Source organism: Diprion similis, chromosome 4 (assembly GCF_021155765.1).
Source record: "Diprion similis isolate iyDipSimi1 chromosome 4, iyDipSimi1.1, whole genome shotgun sequence".
Classification (NCBI taxonomy): Eukaryota; Metazoa; Arthropoda; class Insecta; order Hymenoptera; family Diprionidae; genus Diprion; species Diprion similis.
Genome location: NC_060108.1, coordinates 17,996,424 through 18,010,725, shown reverse-complemented (window position 1 = coordinate 18,010,725; position 14,302 = coordinate 17,996,424). Strand labels below are relative to the sequence as shown.

The 14,302-nt window shown below is 35.9% G+C and overlaps 1 protein-coding gene across 8 annotated transcripts in view; it reads right to left on the bottom strand.

The window, feature by feature from the left end:
- Nucleotides 1-237: 237 nt before the first annotated feature.
- The window catches only part of LOC124405375 (electroneutral sodium bicarbonate exchanger 1), a 32,147-nt gene continuing 18,082 nt past the window's right edge, over nt 238-14,302 (bottom strand). For 2 of the 8 annotated variants that reach the window (XM_046880214.1, XM_046880218.1), the window contains 17 exons: nt 13,707-13,830; nt 12,863-13,066; nt 10,412-10,516; nt 9,884-9,987; nt 9,494-9,679; nt 9,129-9,335; nt 8,635-9,047; nt 8,366-8,531; nt 7,900-8,067; nt 7,660-7,809; nt 7,309-7,584; nt 6,856-7,245; nt 6,672-6,779; nt 6,150-6,284; nt 2,615-2,805; nt 2,306-2,426; nt 238-473 (listed from right to left, as the gene is read on the bottom strand). In XM_046880214.1, the coding sequence (XP_046736170.1) occupies nt 396-473; nt 2,306-2,426; nt 2,615-2,805; nt 6,150-6,284; nt 6,672-6,779; nt 6,856-7,245; nt 7,309-7,584; nt 7,660-7,809; nt 7,900-8,067; nt 8,366-8,531; nt 8,635-9,047; nt 9,129-9,335; nt 9,494-9,679; nt 9,884-9,987; nt 10,412-10,516; nt 12,863-13,066; nt 13,707-13,830 (3,126 nt within the window). In that variant the 3' untranslated portion in view covers nt 238-395. Of the gene's footprint in view, nt 474-1,707; nt 1,727-2,305; nt 2,427-2,614; nt 2,806-5,974; nt 6,285-6,671; nt 6,780-6,855; nt 7,246-7,308; nt 7,585-7,659; nt 7,810-7,899; nt 8,068-8,365; nt 8,532-8,634; nt 9,048-9,128; nt 9,336-9,493; nt 9,680-9,883; nt 9,988-10,411; nt 10,517-11,841; nt 11,905-12,862; nt 13,067-13,706; nt 13,831-14,302 lie in introns of those variants that run through there. The other 6 variants (XM_046880215.1, XM_046880217.1, XM_046880216.1 and 3 more) reach the window with 6 other exon arrangements.

Sequence of the window (14,302 nt, the reverse complement as noted above, 5' to 3'; positions counted from 1 at the left end):
CTTGTTTCACATGGATATATAGGATCGATTGATTTTCTTGATTAAATTCACGTGTCTGATGTTAAGTGTTATTTGTCTTAAATTTATATACCATTATAGGAATACATAGATTGGTGTAATGGGTAACAATATAAAAGTCTTTGAAAGTTGGTAAAAATATTCCGCACTGTTATTTCCTGTTGTTTGTTTGTTTTTTTGTTTTTTGTTTTTTCTTTTTTAACTTTATAATTCATAAATAATAATCGAAGGGTGAAATGGTGGGGAGAAATTCGTGTCACGTTTCGATTCGTACATTAATAATATTGTAAAAATGTTTTAAAACTATTCCCACTTCGAATATGTATTTTATTGTTTGATTTCTTTCCGTTTTCTTTTCTAATGCATATTTCAACAATTCAGACGGACGTCTCGGCGGATGTTGTCCCGTTTGCCTTTAGAGGACTCGGAGACTCCTTTGATCTTATCAAATCAACCTAGAATTATTTCACGAAACTGTATATTACTTACAATTCGGTTTCATTTCCTAACGTCATGCGTCATGGGTGATCGGTATGTTATGTATAATGTACAAGTGCAGAAGTGCAGAAAACCGTGTGGTGCGTCTATACGTTTCTGGTATATACATACATATGAATAATATATATTTTATTGTTTAATTAATTTTTTTTTTTAAGGTGTCATTCGAATAATTAGTGACACTGACTGGAAAAAAAATATTCGTAAAACCTGGAGAAAGTGAATCTAACCTAATATTGTTAACATGTATATAAGTCCGTAAATTAACAAATAATATTACAATAATTATTAGCGAACTCTAAATATTTTCCTACTTTTTCCAGATTAAAATTTTTTTTTTTTTTATTTCTTTTTTTTTTTTTCAAACTCGTGCGACAATTCAAGCCGCCAAAATAGTGTTTAGTATTAATGTTTTACATTCTTACCATAATTAGGTACGCGATGAACTGTGTAACTGTTGATTGGAAGTTTTGTGTTAAAATAATAATAATAATAATTGAACTACGTTATAGATAGAGTGAAAGTATGAATAAACGTACTTTAAAAATGGTGTCTCGCAAAAGAGAAGCAAATATTATGTGCAATAATTTTTTTTTCTTCGACTATCGCATATTTGTGTGAGTAGTGTTATCATGCTGTTTAATGGAACGTATAACTAATAAATTTATCTTCAATGTATCAACGTGAAATATTAGTTTACTATTGCGATAGCTGCAGTTTATTACAAATTTTTTTTTCTTCAATTCAAACATGCCGTGCGTTGAATCTGGTAAATTGTCAGATGATAAAATACATCTGTGAACAAATCTTTGTGTGCAAAAAGAAACAGTGAAATTGGTTTAAAAAAAATTATTGATACTCAGCCTTTTTCTGTTATTTTTTTCCTTTCTTTTTTTTCTTGAATATGATATATATATAAAATACAAAATTCAAATGCTGTCGATTCGGTGTAAAAATAAGACGTTGAAACTTTTTTTTTTTTTATATGCATGCTCCAACTAAGAAATAAAAATGCACATTTTCTTATGCAACGGATAAGTGCAAAATGAATTATGACAATCATTGTTATTGATTGATTACAAATACATGATCACGATATTTTGTCACAAGATTTGTGTTTCTATGAGGTTTTTAACTTTAGTTTCAAAATTATAACTCGATATCTGTGCTACAACAACAAAACAACAACAGTAACAACAACAACAACAATGTTAATACTAATAATAATAATAATAATAATAATAATAATAATAATAATAATGATCAGCGTGTAGTGCAGAAAAATTTATAATCTGTAATACATAATAATAATAATTATACTTGGATATATATTTTAAGAAATATTACAAATATAGGTATAATAATTCCATTACATGATTGTATGTTACATAAAGTATACGAACACTTAGTGCGAATGAAATGATGGAAGTCTAAAGAAATGAAAAACTAATGAACATACCATACAATGTGTGCAACGCAAGAATGCGGTGATTAATAATAATTATATTTGTTTTTTTTATTTTTTTTTTTTGCACGAAAGTATAATAATCGCATGCTATAAATATACTAGAGGGCAGAATTGTAATATCGAGTGATGTAAGTTTATTGTACAAAGTGTATTTATAGTTAAGACGACCATAAAATCTGACTATAAGTTAGGTATACTGCAGGGTGCGTCATAATCCCGCGTGTAATTAATTTTTAATCCCTGACTCATTTTTTTTTTTTTTTTTTTTTTTTTGTCAGGTTTGATATTTGACTAAAATTTCGAGACTGTAGGATCGTTCACCTTTATAGAAATTCCGCAATCTTCTTCCTCCTCTTCGGTCATTGTCGTCAATCTCGTTGTCTCGTCGGCCATCAGCAACGCCGTGTCTTTACTTCTGCTGTGCTTCTTCTGTTTGCCAACACTGCGCATATTTAACGCGTCATAATGCGGCGATCGTTTCGGGATTATTTAATTATTGCGTTTTAATAAGTTTTCTTTAATTTTTAATTTTTTTCTTTTTTTCTTTTTTCAACGAAAACGATCCTAAAGCTTCGTCAGTTAACATTTGTTATTTATTACACAGGCAAATGAAATAAGATTTTGTCTTACTTGATAATTTTTGGCTGCTTTGGCTTTTCTCCGGGTGTCGAATTCCCCTCGTTCACCTGCTGCCATATTCCGGTCTTGTTCACCTCTTCGCTGATGTTTATACTCGCCAACGGTATCTTCATTATGTTTCCATTCGCCAATGGAATCTGAAGATTTCCCGACGTTCCGAAACCGAGCGATTTCTCCTCGTCCTATTATAAATTTATCACCTTTTTTTTCAAACGTTTACTAACAACACAACATCAATTTTTTTCATCTCTTAAAACTCTAAAAGTGCGAGGTGCAAGCTCAAGCTAACAAGAATTCTTCTTTCTTTAACGATATCATCATTCCATTCTTCATACCTTCATCGATTCGTCGTCGTGCGGAATGAAATTGAAAAAAATTTAACTACGGTAAGAAAAAAAAAGAAAGAAAAAAAAAAAATTATTCAAACGTGCAGTTTTATTTTCTCATCAACACACGATAATTGCAAAAATATTATTATAATACAGAAACAACGAGGCTGAAAATTTGTTATTCTAATTCTGTGAAAAATGTTTGAAAAACAAAAAACGAATAAGATAATATTCTGAAAAGCTTTTTGGGTGAGTCAATGAACCATGATGATCGTTGTTTATATTTTTTTTTTACTTCCATCTAGTCTTCAACAGTCTATGTTCTAAAGCTCGTTTAAGCAGCGCTTTTGTGCTACACTCTACTCATATCCGTACCTTTTATTTAGCTCAATATAGAATCCTGCACCGTCATGTGAGACTTGATACTGTTCATTACAGACACGCACATGAGATTAAAAAATTATTCAAGCACTCTCGACACACTCATTGTTGCGATAAGCCATCTGTTTAATGCGTTTGTAATTCAATATTGCAGATTTTTTTTCTAAATATCGGGATTTGTAATTTCAATTTTTCTGTTCTCTTCCCTCACACGTTTACCGAAGGCTGTACATGTATGTAAATATTTTTGTGCGAAACAACTCGACGGACAAAGTATGATATAGATTATAGATGAATAGACAAATAAATCATATACAGATATATCGTGATAATCGTAAAAGCGCGATGATTATTGACGAAAAAGGAATAAGAAAGTGATGATTGATTGATGTGGAGAAAATAATCGGGTGATTCAAATCATATAGTATATATATTTACAATATAATAATGAACATTGAATTACATGGACGTATATAATAATAAATACAAGATAAACGCATAACGACACATGGATGTTATATAGGTATGTGTGTAATAACGAATAAGTTCAATGGTCGTTCGTGGACAGAAAAATTGTTGAAAAATACCGGTAAATAAAATCGTGTTTATCAATGTGTAATAATATGTTACATATTTTTTGCATAATCATACCCGTCAGACGTATTTAATACAGGTATTTAAATGCCGGACGAATTCATTCGAAAATTATCGCACCTACACCTATAATCCGTGAAGAAAAAAATATACTCTCTTATTGTTAGTTAGTGCAGCAATTAATACGTACAAAGAGAAACGTAAAAAATAACGAGACGTTTAAATAATTTTTAAAATGATAACGAATGATGTTTAATTATACGCGATCCTGCAAATCGGATATTATTAAAAACAGGCCCGTTTAAGTTGAGAAAGAGCAAGAAAGAATAACAAAAAAAAAAAAAAAAGATACGCTAATTTTTCATTTTTTTTTTTTATTTTGAAAAATGTAATTTATGTGTTGCCAATATTCGTCGTATTTCTGTTGTTCTTGCGAGTAATAGACTCAACGTTTGACTTGCAGGACAAGGTCGAGTCGGAATATGAAATTTTTGTATAACGTGTGTGTCTCGCTTTTTTTTTCTTTTCTTCTTTTTTTTTCAACTTTTAACCGTGTGAACGTGTCAGCGACAGCCGGTGTCGCAAGTCTCCCGTAAATTTTCTTCCCTCTAATTGTCAAATTTCACAATTTGTTTCTAGAGCTAGTCAGTAGTAATAGATAATAACGTCGACGTACATTCCATCTATATACGATGATTCGATATCCATATACTACTAATACTGATTATTTCTACATCGCACTACATTTTGCGCAGCTGCTGATTACATTTTTCTTTCAAGGCATTTTCACGAATGATATATCGTATGGATATATAAGTATGTATATAATAATTATATATTACATACCTCTAATGTAAATCGTTTTGGTAAAAAAATGTAAATTTTATATTTCCGAACACTTTGTATGTTAGACGGATTTTTCAATTCAATTTCTAAATATTTCTTCCTATATTGTCTCAAAGCTTTTATACTCCATACTCGAAAGATTTATATCTTACGATTTTTCATAAATGCATAATATTATCGCTAATATAATATTATTATGTTATATTTTATATGGAATTGCAGTGATATTTGAGCGCATGAAATTTTCACTAGTTTTTTTTTTTTTTTTCTTTTACATATTAATTCAATTGAAAAGTCACTATTGCATCTGATATCACCTCGTGTATGTTTATTTTCTTGTCAACGCGATCCAAGAATTATTATTTGCTACCTCTGTTCACTTATTATCATCCGCGTGAAGGCGTGTATATAAAATTTTCTTGTAATAATAAATTCTGTAAGAACTTTAACGAATAATATTTAACAAATGTAAAGAAATCAGACATCACAATCAACGTGCAAAGACAATTCATACTACGAAGTGAGTATAATAATAATAATAATAATGTTTGGAAAAAAAATTGTCATAAGTGGAACGAAAAAACGAGGCGAATAATTATCAATAATAATAATAATAATAATAACAATAATAGCAACAATGACGATAATAATTGAAACAATAATAGTGATTACAGTTCTAATAACGACGAATTATGTGATATTTATTAGTGTGCAATAACTAGTTGTTAAGGAGGTTTAGTATTGTATTGGAATAATGAAGTTACAGTTCTTGGAGAATAAGCTCGACCATTATAACGCTAAAATCAAGTGAACTAACTGATTGACAATAAAAAAAAAGTATTGAACATTGATGACGAGATTCTCAAAAAGAAATCGCATTTAGCTATACAAACATTGTGCTGAAAGTATCAAGTATCAAGTGCGAAAGTATCGAGAAATTTAAGAAGCTCCTTTTGAAACTATGAGCACAAGATTTGAATAATATTGTCAATATGTTGTGTTCTTGTGGAATCGTTAGAGAAATGTGTCGAAACCAGTTGTTTGAACATGATAATTAGTTTGAAACGAGCTACTTTTGGAACAACCGTTGGAAAGTCTTGGAACAGTTTTCGTCGAAAGGGTTCTAAACCTCCTTCGAAGGGGTAAATTATAAGTTGAATAAAGAAATCGCAGCAATTGAATTGCGTTTAGGTGTGATGATAATAATAATATAATGTAATGTTGAAATGCGATATTATAAATGTCTAATCGTCTTCCGAGAGAGCTGCGGTAACGGCGATCACGGGCGTGACGAGAGGAATGTCCTTCGGCCCCGTGATCCTCGAACGTTAGCTACGGCATGTTATTGCCCTCAGAATTCGTGTTCCAGTGCTAACCTCGCCGTTTTCAAGTTGCTGCATGTCGTGGGCATGCTTCTTGCTCGTTTCAGGCATCACGTCGTCTAGGATCTTCATCTCACGTCTCGTGAAGAAAAAGTCCAACGATTTTCTTATTCCGATCATCACGACCAGCTGATTGTGCGTCGTTGGTTTATTTCGATTTCGTTTGGTTTTGAAGAAAAAAGAAAGAAAGAATGAACAGATTTTAAAGTTGGCTTATGATTTGAAAAAAGTTCGCCTGTATTTACTGGTAGAAAATTCAGATTTCAGACTTTAATTACATTCTTTTATCAGCAGATTTAGACGTTTCGTTGACTCGAATTTTGATATTCCATTTGCAAAAACATGATAAAATTAAAAACTTCAAGTTCTAAGGAAGGCAAAGTACACGAAGAACTGTGATGCTTGATTGTGAAAATACAGGCGATCTCTTTCCCTGTAGCGTGCAGCCGTTTTTAACAAAGTTGAAATATTTCGATGATATAATTTAAGGTAATAAATCAAGTCTAGACGTCGTACCATTAGAGGAAACAGAATCGATGTAGCGCTGAAGGATTTGATGAGCCAAAGACAGATCAGGCAAGCCAATTGAATGAGTGTAAACACGTGAACACGTTTCAGGGGAACCTGAAAATCAAGAGAAGAATAAAGAAAATGAAGCAATAATCCCATACCGATACTTTCCCGTCAAGCGAAAACGCACCTGTCTAAGAAACATGTAGTCCGGCTGATACTTAACCGGCATAAGCATGATCAACAGTCTGTCGAAGAATTGGAGACCCTTTAACGAAGCGACTCCCATGTAAAGAAACACCCCGAAGAGGACGGGCATCGGAATGTGTCTGAGCATGGAAGTGAGGAGAACCGAGCAACCGATCATCAGGAATATCAGTATGTGGGTGACCCTCTGCTCCCGGACTCCAAGGAATTGCGGCTTTTCTCCTGGAGCTGCGCATTCCGATTCCAACTTCAGGGAGTTGACGTGGTTTATTGAAAGCACGGTTGCAGCGACGAACCATGGAAGTCCCATCACCGAGCAAATCGCTATCAGAATCGCGAGGACGAAAAGGTCCAAGTGATAGCCGCAGCCCTTCTGTGGAATCATTTGGTGTTTTTGATGATTGTGACGGTGATTTTTTTCTCGATGAGTACGTACCTTCAGTTTGTTCTCCTTCCGGTTTACTATCACCGCTGTTATCTGCTGGTCCATGAAAATTAAAATTGTACCGAGAAGCGCGGGAAGGACTGCGACGATCGAACTCCACCAGGGATTCTCGTTGAAGGGCCAAATCATCCAACCACGACCTTCCAACGTCGGTTTAAACTCCTGCGGCACTTCCAGTTTCGGCGTTGCGATACCGACGAAGTGGTCCAGCAGTGACATCGAGAATATCGCTATTATCACCGCGAAATCGCTCACTATTTGCCTCACCTAGTGACATTTGGAAACAACAACATGAAAAAATTTTCTCCTTTTGTCGAACGGTCGAAAACCTTGCGGGCTTACCTTAGACGGGAAGAACAGCGCGTTTTTAAAGTCCTTTAGCTCGATGGATAGCAGGAACGTTCCCATGAACAGGATTATCGACATCAGAAATACGTCGGGAATGTAGTGAGGCGTGTTGCATCCGACGCCTTCAAGCGTGCCGTTAAAATTCTGCGGAAAGTAGAAAATTATTACGAGACGCTGTTCGACGGACCATTTTCCTCTTTTATCGTCATTACAATTCATCGGAAATTATCTTACAAGACACTCTTTCTGGTTGAGGTCCGTCCAGTTCAAGTATTGGCCACTTGACGACGAAAAAGACGACGTCAAATTCGGTGGTTTGCACCAACACTCGTAGTTCGGTATTTCGCCGGGATGTGTATTTATAGGAAATTTCTGGCCAATCGATAAAACGTTCTCCAGAGCCTGAGAAGAATCACATGCGGTAATTGGTATTTTTCATAGACATAAGATTTTTATTAAATGATTCATTTCAAGCCTGTGAGGGAGTACAGAGTTGGGTAAAACAAGATCGGGTAGTTTGTTCGTCGTTAAACAAATGAATATTATTATTAACCATGAGAATGCTTCTCTTTTCATACACTTTTGCGGACTGTGCAATCAGCGAAAGATAATCGAGAGTGTTTACTGCGGAATGTGACTCAATATGTACCCCAAATTACAGATCTGATCTGTATCGTATAATTTTCAATGCCGTGGTTACCTTGATGATGAAAATAAAAGCTATCAACGTAGCAAAGTTCTCTTCGGTAAACCGCGTGATGTAACATACAAAGGCACTGGCGTCGATAGCAACTAAAACGATGAGAATCACCGCTATCCATGCACCGATCCAAAATCGGAAGGACATGTAATTCCAAGCTGCTTTTCTGTTGGCAATACGTGAATTGAATTACATGTCAAGGGTGAAAATTATCCTTCGATAATGGCGAGTGAGTGACGACTCAAAGAATTATTGATTCTGTAACCTACTTGCAGACTTCGAAAACTATCGTTTCAAATACTAAAACTGGTCCGGTGGATCCAAGGATGGTCAATGGCTGGCCGGAAAAAAAACCGTAACCAACACCGCAGACGAATCCTGATACCAAAGACTCCATTGCGGCCATATTTTTTCCCGTTGCTTCACTGAGGAGGCCACCGAAGGTTATGATAGGCGATAGACAGGCGAAGTATAAAAATATAAACGATGCGATGCACTGGAGTGCCAGGGCGTCCTTAAAATCGGACCAGTACCAGGGTGCTTTTCTCTTTATGTCGTTCATCAGACCCCCGAACAATCTACCGGTTCGCGAAAGCCCCGAAGCTTCTCTCTGCTTCTGTTCGTCGGCCTCCTCGTCGAATTCCTCCTTTGGCTTTTCCTCCTTCGGTCTTTTTCTCGTGTCCTACGATTTATCGTTATTAGAAGACGTCGTCTTCGGCGACGATTTTACTCGGACGATTTTGGCTTCCATTTATTTAATTACCTGCGAAGGAATCGCAGCCGGAGGCTCGATTCTGATCGTTGGATCCCATTCTCCTGGTGGAAGGACCGTCACTGCGTCCAGGAATTCGTCGACACCGGCCAGAAGATGGTCTCGATTTCTCGCCTTGTATGCCACGTCGTGGAACACCTCGTCGGACATCAAAGTCGCCATTGCTCTTCCTATTTCGTGAAAACCCGAGCTTCCACCCTGTCGACGGTTGTTTCGAAGAAAAATGTGTATCGTTAAAAGAGCCTCGTTTATATTATCGTCACTCTATTTTCGGCCCGAATATTATTACAAAGAAGAGTCGACTTCCTCTCATTTTTCGTCTTATTGTCTTTTCTCGTGTTTCACACACAACTCACCGTTGGTCCAAGAAGTATAAAAATAAATCTAGTTGGTACGGGGACCTCCGTTAAGTCCCCCATTATTCCAGCTTGACTCAGGCGTATAAATGCTGACAAGGTTTTATCCAGGAAATCCACTTCACCCACCAGAATATTGCTCGCCTCTGCTCCCGGCGGTATTTTTCTCATGAAATTTGTATTACCCTGAAACGCAAAGAGTTAAATATATTCTCTGCCTACTTTCATTCAGCATTCATCCGAACGTAGTCGATTATTTTTATAAAAGATTGGGATTGAAAAACTCGTTTTTATGTTTCGTTGGTTCGTCAGTTTCCGGGAGATCGCGATATTGATTATATATATATATATGAATATTGGAGAAAAAAGGGAAAGGAGAATTATACACACCCTGTGATTAATGTCTCCATTTTCCAAACCGGGCGAACTATGATTCCTGCTAATCGAGATGCTGCTGGGACTTCGGTCCAATCCATTACCTCCTGGTTCTTGGCCTGCAACAATCTTAGCTTACAGCCTACAGCGCCTATTTTTCTACTGCCGAAATCGCAGACTGCGTTTCTTGAACTTTCGCTTCCAGTAGTCATTCGTAAAGCTCAAAATTCTCGATAAGTTTTTTTTTTTTTTTTCACTAAAAATGAAATACCTCCAGAAGGAAGTAATCAGGAAACGCAGTTTGCAAAGTCATTGTAAATCAGAACAGAATACTCTTTCGTCTTGAACGAGTTTCTGCACAGTATTTCGATATTACAACAGCAAGCAATACGGGATGATTAGCTGATGTCAAATCACAGGCAAACATTCAACTATGCACATATAATAATTATGTATACCTATACGAATAGCTAAAAATTGTTGCTACTTAATTTATTGTCAAGCAGAGTTATTTAACGAGCGAGGTAAGTTAGCAGTTTTTACCGAAGCTCCCGGGGATACCGAGGAAACGCCCTCCAGCATTTAGAGCTCCGCCACTTCCCTGACCCGTTGCACCAGCTATCACTGGTGCAGAATTAGATTCTTCCACTACAAAGCACCAATACCAATAGTCGTTTATTTACAAGGACAGTACTTACATGGGGGAATTTCTTTTTTACTGTCTTTCTTTCATTCCATTTCGCAATAACGTAAAAAGCGTACTCGCACCACTATAAGCAACCCATTACTGATTGTTAATAACAATATACTATCGAACTGTTTTTTCAGTTGAAGATATTTCGACACGACGTGACTGTCGATGATTTTAGGTTTCTTTTGGGTGCTCGTACATTTTTTTCGATAGGCAACGATGAGGTGAGACATAAAAGATCGAAGGCAAGCATAGCTGAAAAGTGGAAAATTATAGGCATACGGTATAATTTACAGGACTTCTGTAATTTGTTGATCTACATACACAATCAACTCCGCGTCGTAGAGTGGAAATTTGTCTATCATAGTCCTGGTGTGATATGGATAGGTAAGTGGTTCAAGTGCATATCGAGATAAATTCATTCGAGAATCCACGAAGTGCAGTTGTTTCGAGTGGAAAAGTTGCATCGGGATTTAAAGAAGGAGAAAATTTCACAGATTAAACAGTTGATCGAATGAATATACGTGTACATAGATTTAGAAGTAAAAATGTCGATGATTCGTGAGTTACAGATGTACAGCCTTATAGACGATTTTTCGTACATACGATTAGCCGATGAACACGATGTTACGTAGTAGAGAAAACTCGTTATTTATAACAGCATTTAACTAACTATTCTAAACATCCAGATTTCAGGATAAAAAGATTTTTATGTTTTTACGCTGAGACATTCGGCCCAATCCAAAAGCAGCCCTCGAGATTTTTTTTTGTTAAAATTTTTATAAGTTTAGGATAAAACAGGCATGAAATAGTTTTTACCTTGCGATTCGTACATTTCTTTCTTTTCAATAAGGAACTTTTGACGTTTAAATTAGTTTCAACAGCGATTAAACGCAAAAGTGTTTGGAAAGGAAATTCATTCTCTGCTAGAATTGTGAGACATTTTTAACAGTTCGATTTTGCACCGTGGAATTGGTAAAATACGGTTTTCCCAAAACCGTCAGCATCGATCTGAACTGAACTGCTGGAGTCGAGCCGCAATGCCCCAGATATTGAACATGATAGATCAGTGGGCATGATGGTTCAACAATGTCGAGTGCTTCGGTGTAAATGTAGAATATGAAAGTGACTAATAAGACAGACACAATAAATCTCTTCGGTGAATACAGAAATCGAAAAATGACGACAACGTAGATGATACTGAATTGAAAGGAGAAGTTTATTTCTTATTCTTGTCTTTCCAATAATATTCAAAGATCAATTCGATCGATTCGAGGCTAACCTTTGAGTTGACAAGTAGCGAACCATGTCGTGAAACCCACTACATGCGGGATGTTGAATTCAGCTGATAGAAATCAAACCAAAGATACAATTCGATTAATGCATATCGTGGGATCTAGTGATACTCTGTAATTATTATCTTTCTCTTTCTAGTTTCAATACCGTAGCTGTACTACAGTCACGTGGATAATGTTAGAAAAGTAATGTCGGAAAAATTCGCTCCTAAGTTAATATACAGCTCCATTAAGGACTCTCTAGTTACTAATTATGTAGATACCCTTGAAATAATTTAGGTACTAATTTTTTGTTGTCATTGATAAAAAAAAAAAAAAAAAAACATTTTGTTGTTACATACATTGCTCTGCTACGTCATGTGACGTCATGGTAGCAGATCAGTAGCGAAGCAACAAGTATTTCGAAAATTAATCGAAACAGGAAGTGCTCTTCGGGTGCTGATTAAGAACCAAATTGAAAACTGTCGAGCTCGACTATTTTAATGTTAATACGTGCGATAATTTAATTTTAATAAGCTTCCAAAGAACATTAAATCTAAACCATAATGCTGTACCTCGTCATAATTTTTTCACCCCAAGACAAAAATGTCAAATGTCCGATATTTCCGGTTTTAATAACAACTACTCTTACATCACAACCGTATTTTTCTCACATTCCAACGCCTCTCTAATTCGATCGTGTGAATTCGCGTTACATATTAATACAACCCTGAAGCACGATGAGTATAATGACCCTCAACTTAACCAAAAACGAGTATAAATTTCCCAGAACAGTTTCCTTCAATCGTTCCCCAGCAGTATGTGCGGTTATGTAATAACTTAAACCTTAATTTATTAATCCTGTAATCCAAGCTTTGTCAACACAACATACACACTTTAGAAGCTAGCACAACGACTTGTCATTAGCAGCATTAAGGGTTGTTACGGACTTCGTTAGTGGCAGGTTTACTGTGAAAAAGCTGGAAAGCGTTCGTCTCGCCGAGGAGGCGACTGGCCTAAAGTCTGTACCTGGTACCAGGAGGTAAGGCCCTTTCGAGTCCTTGGCCTCCTTGGACAAGAGGCTCGTGTCCGGACTTGGGCAACTTCTGCTCCGGGACACGACCGCGTCCCGGGGCGCAGCTTCCCCCGCAGGGACATAGCTGTCCCCGCCGGGACGTCTCTCCTGCAAATCTGACGTCAACAACGAATGCAAACCACATGAACAGTCACAATCTGAAAACCCGATTAACTCGACTTTAACCGATATTCGTGCCTCGATCCCATTGGCATTTCACCACGTGCCACCACTCCTTCGTCGTGTGGACTTAAATCATAAGTGGAAAAAAAAAAAAACCATAAGTGCACACTGAGGAGTTACAGTAATTGAAAAAGTTGAACGGCGTTACTTGATTCAACCACCGCGGTTCTTCGGTTGGATAATAATTGGATCGATTTTTATATTATTTGAAGGTAAAGTTGAGGCGGTTGAATCGAGTAGTCCAGTTTTAATGTTTCAATATTGTTTTCTTACCCTCAGTGTGAGAAATGAAAAATTGTTAAACAAACTGAAACATAACCCATGGTAGACAAGAATTTTTTTAAATATTCTCAAAAATCATCCCTTGTGGATACCTCCGGTTTGTTATTTTATTGTTAGGTAAAAAATAATCTGAAAATTTGTTATTGCAAAACGAAATGTTTTAACCCTGAAAAATCGAAATGGTATGTGCCTGTGTACTTATTCAAGTATACCTGTGTAGGTAACCGATGAAGAGATTCTCTGTGAAGAGATATGAATCGATATTGAGGGAAAAATTGATTCCACCTACAATTAACGCCAAGTTTTTAATTGACCAATTTTATTACAACTTACTCTTTGACGAGGAATGATTTCGACCTATTTCCGCTAGCGATCTTATTATCGGCAATCTCGACATGTTGTTGTCCTTGCGTCTTTCATGCTGGTGTCTATGCCTGACCAAAAGAGCTTCTCGAACCTGTGAACATGGTCGATTAAGGGGTCGATTAATACCCAGTCAGGATTTTCCAAAAATAGATTCTGTTAAATTTCATATCGTATCAAAAAATATTCTCCAAGTTACGCGCACATTTGCAAACAAAAGTGCTTTTGAAATTGTCAATGCGATTTTCTCAAAATTATGTTTCCAAAGTCGGTGAGCAAGATTTTTCGGAAACAATTGAAGCGATCGGTATAAAATTTTTACACAAGCTTTACGAATATATGTCTCAGCCCTCGATCGAAGGATTATTCTCGCCGGTAAATATTTTCCATTTTCTAAACAAATTAATGAAAAAACTCTTATGGAAAATGGAATTTTTTTTTTTTTCTTCTTGCGAAGCCGTTATTTTGTTAAAAGTTAATATTTTGCTTCTTCTTTCGAGTCAATACCAGACAATACCTTATATCAAGTAAATCTTTTTTGTTTTTTCATGTATATTCACTCGGGA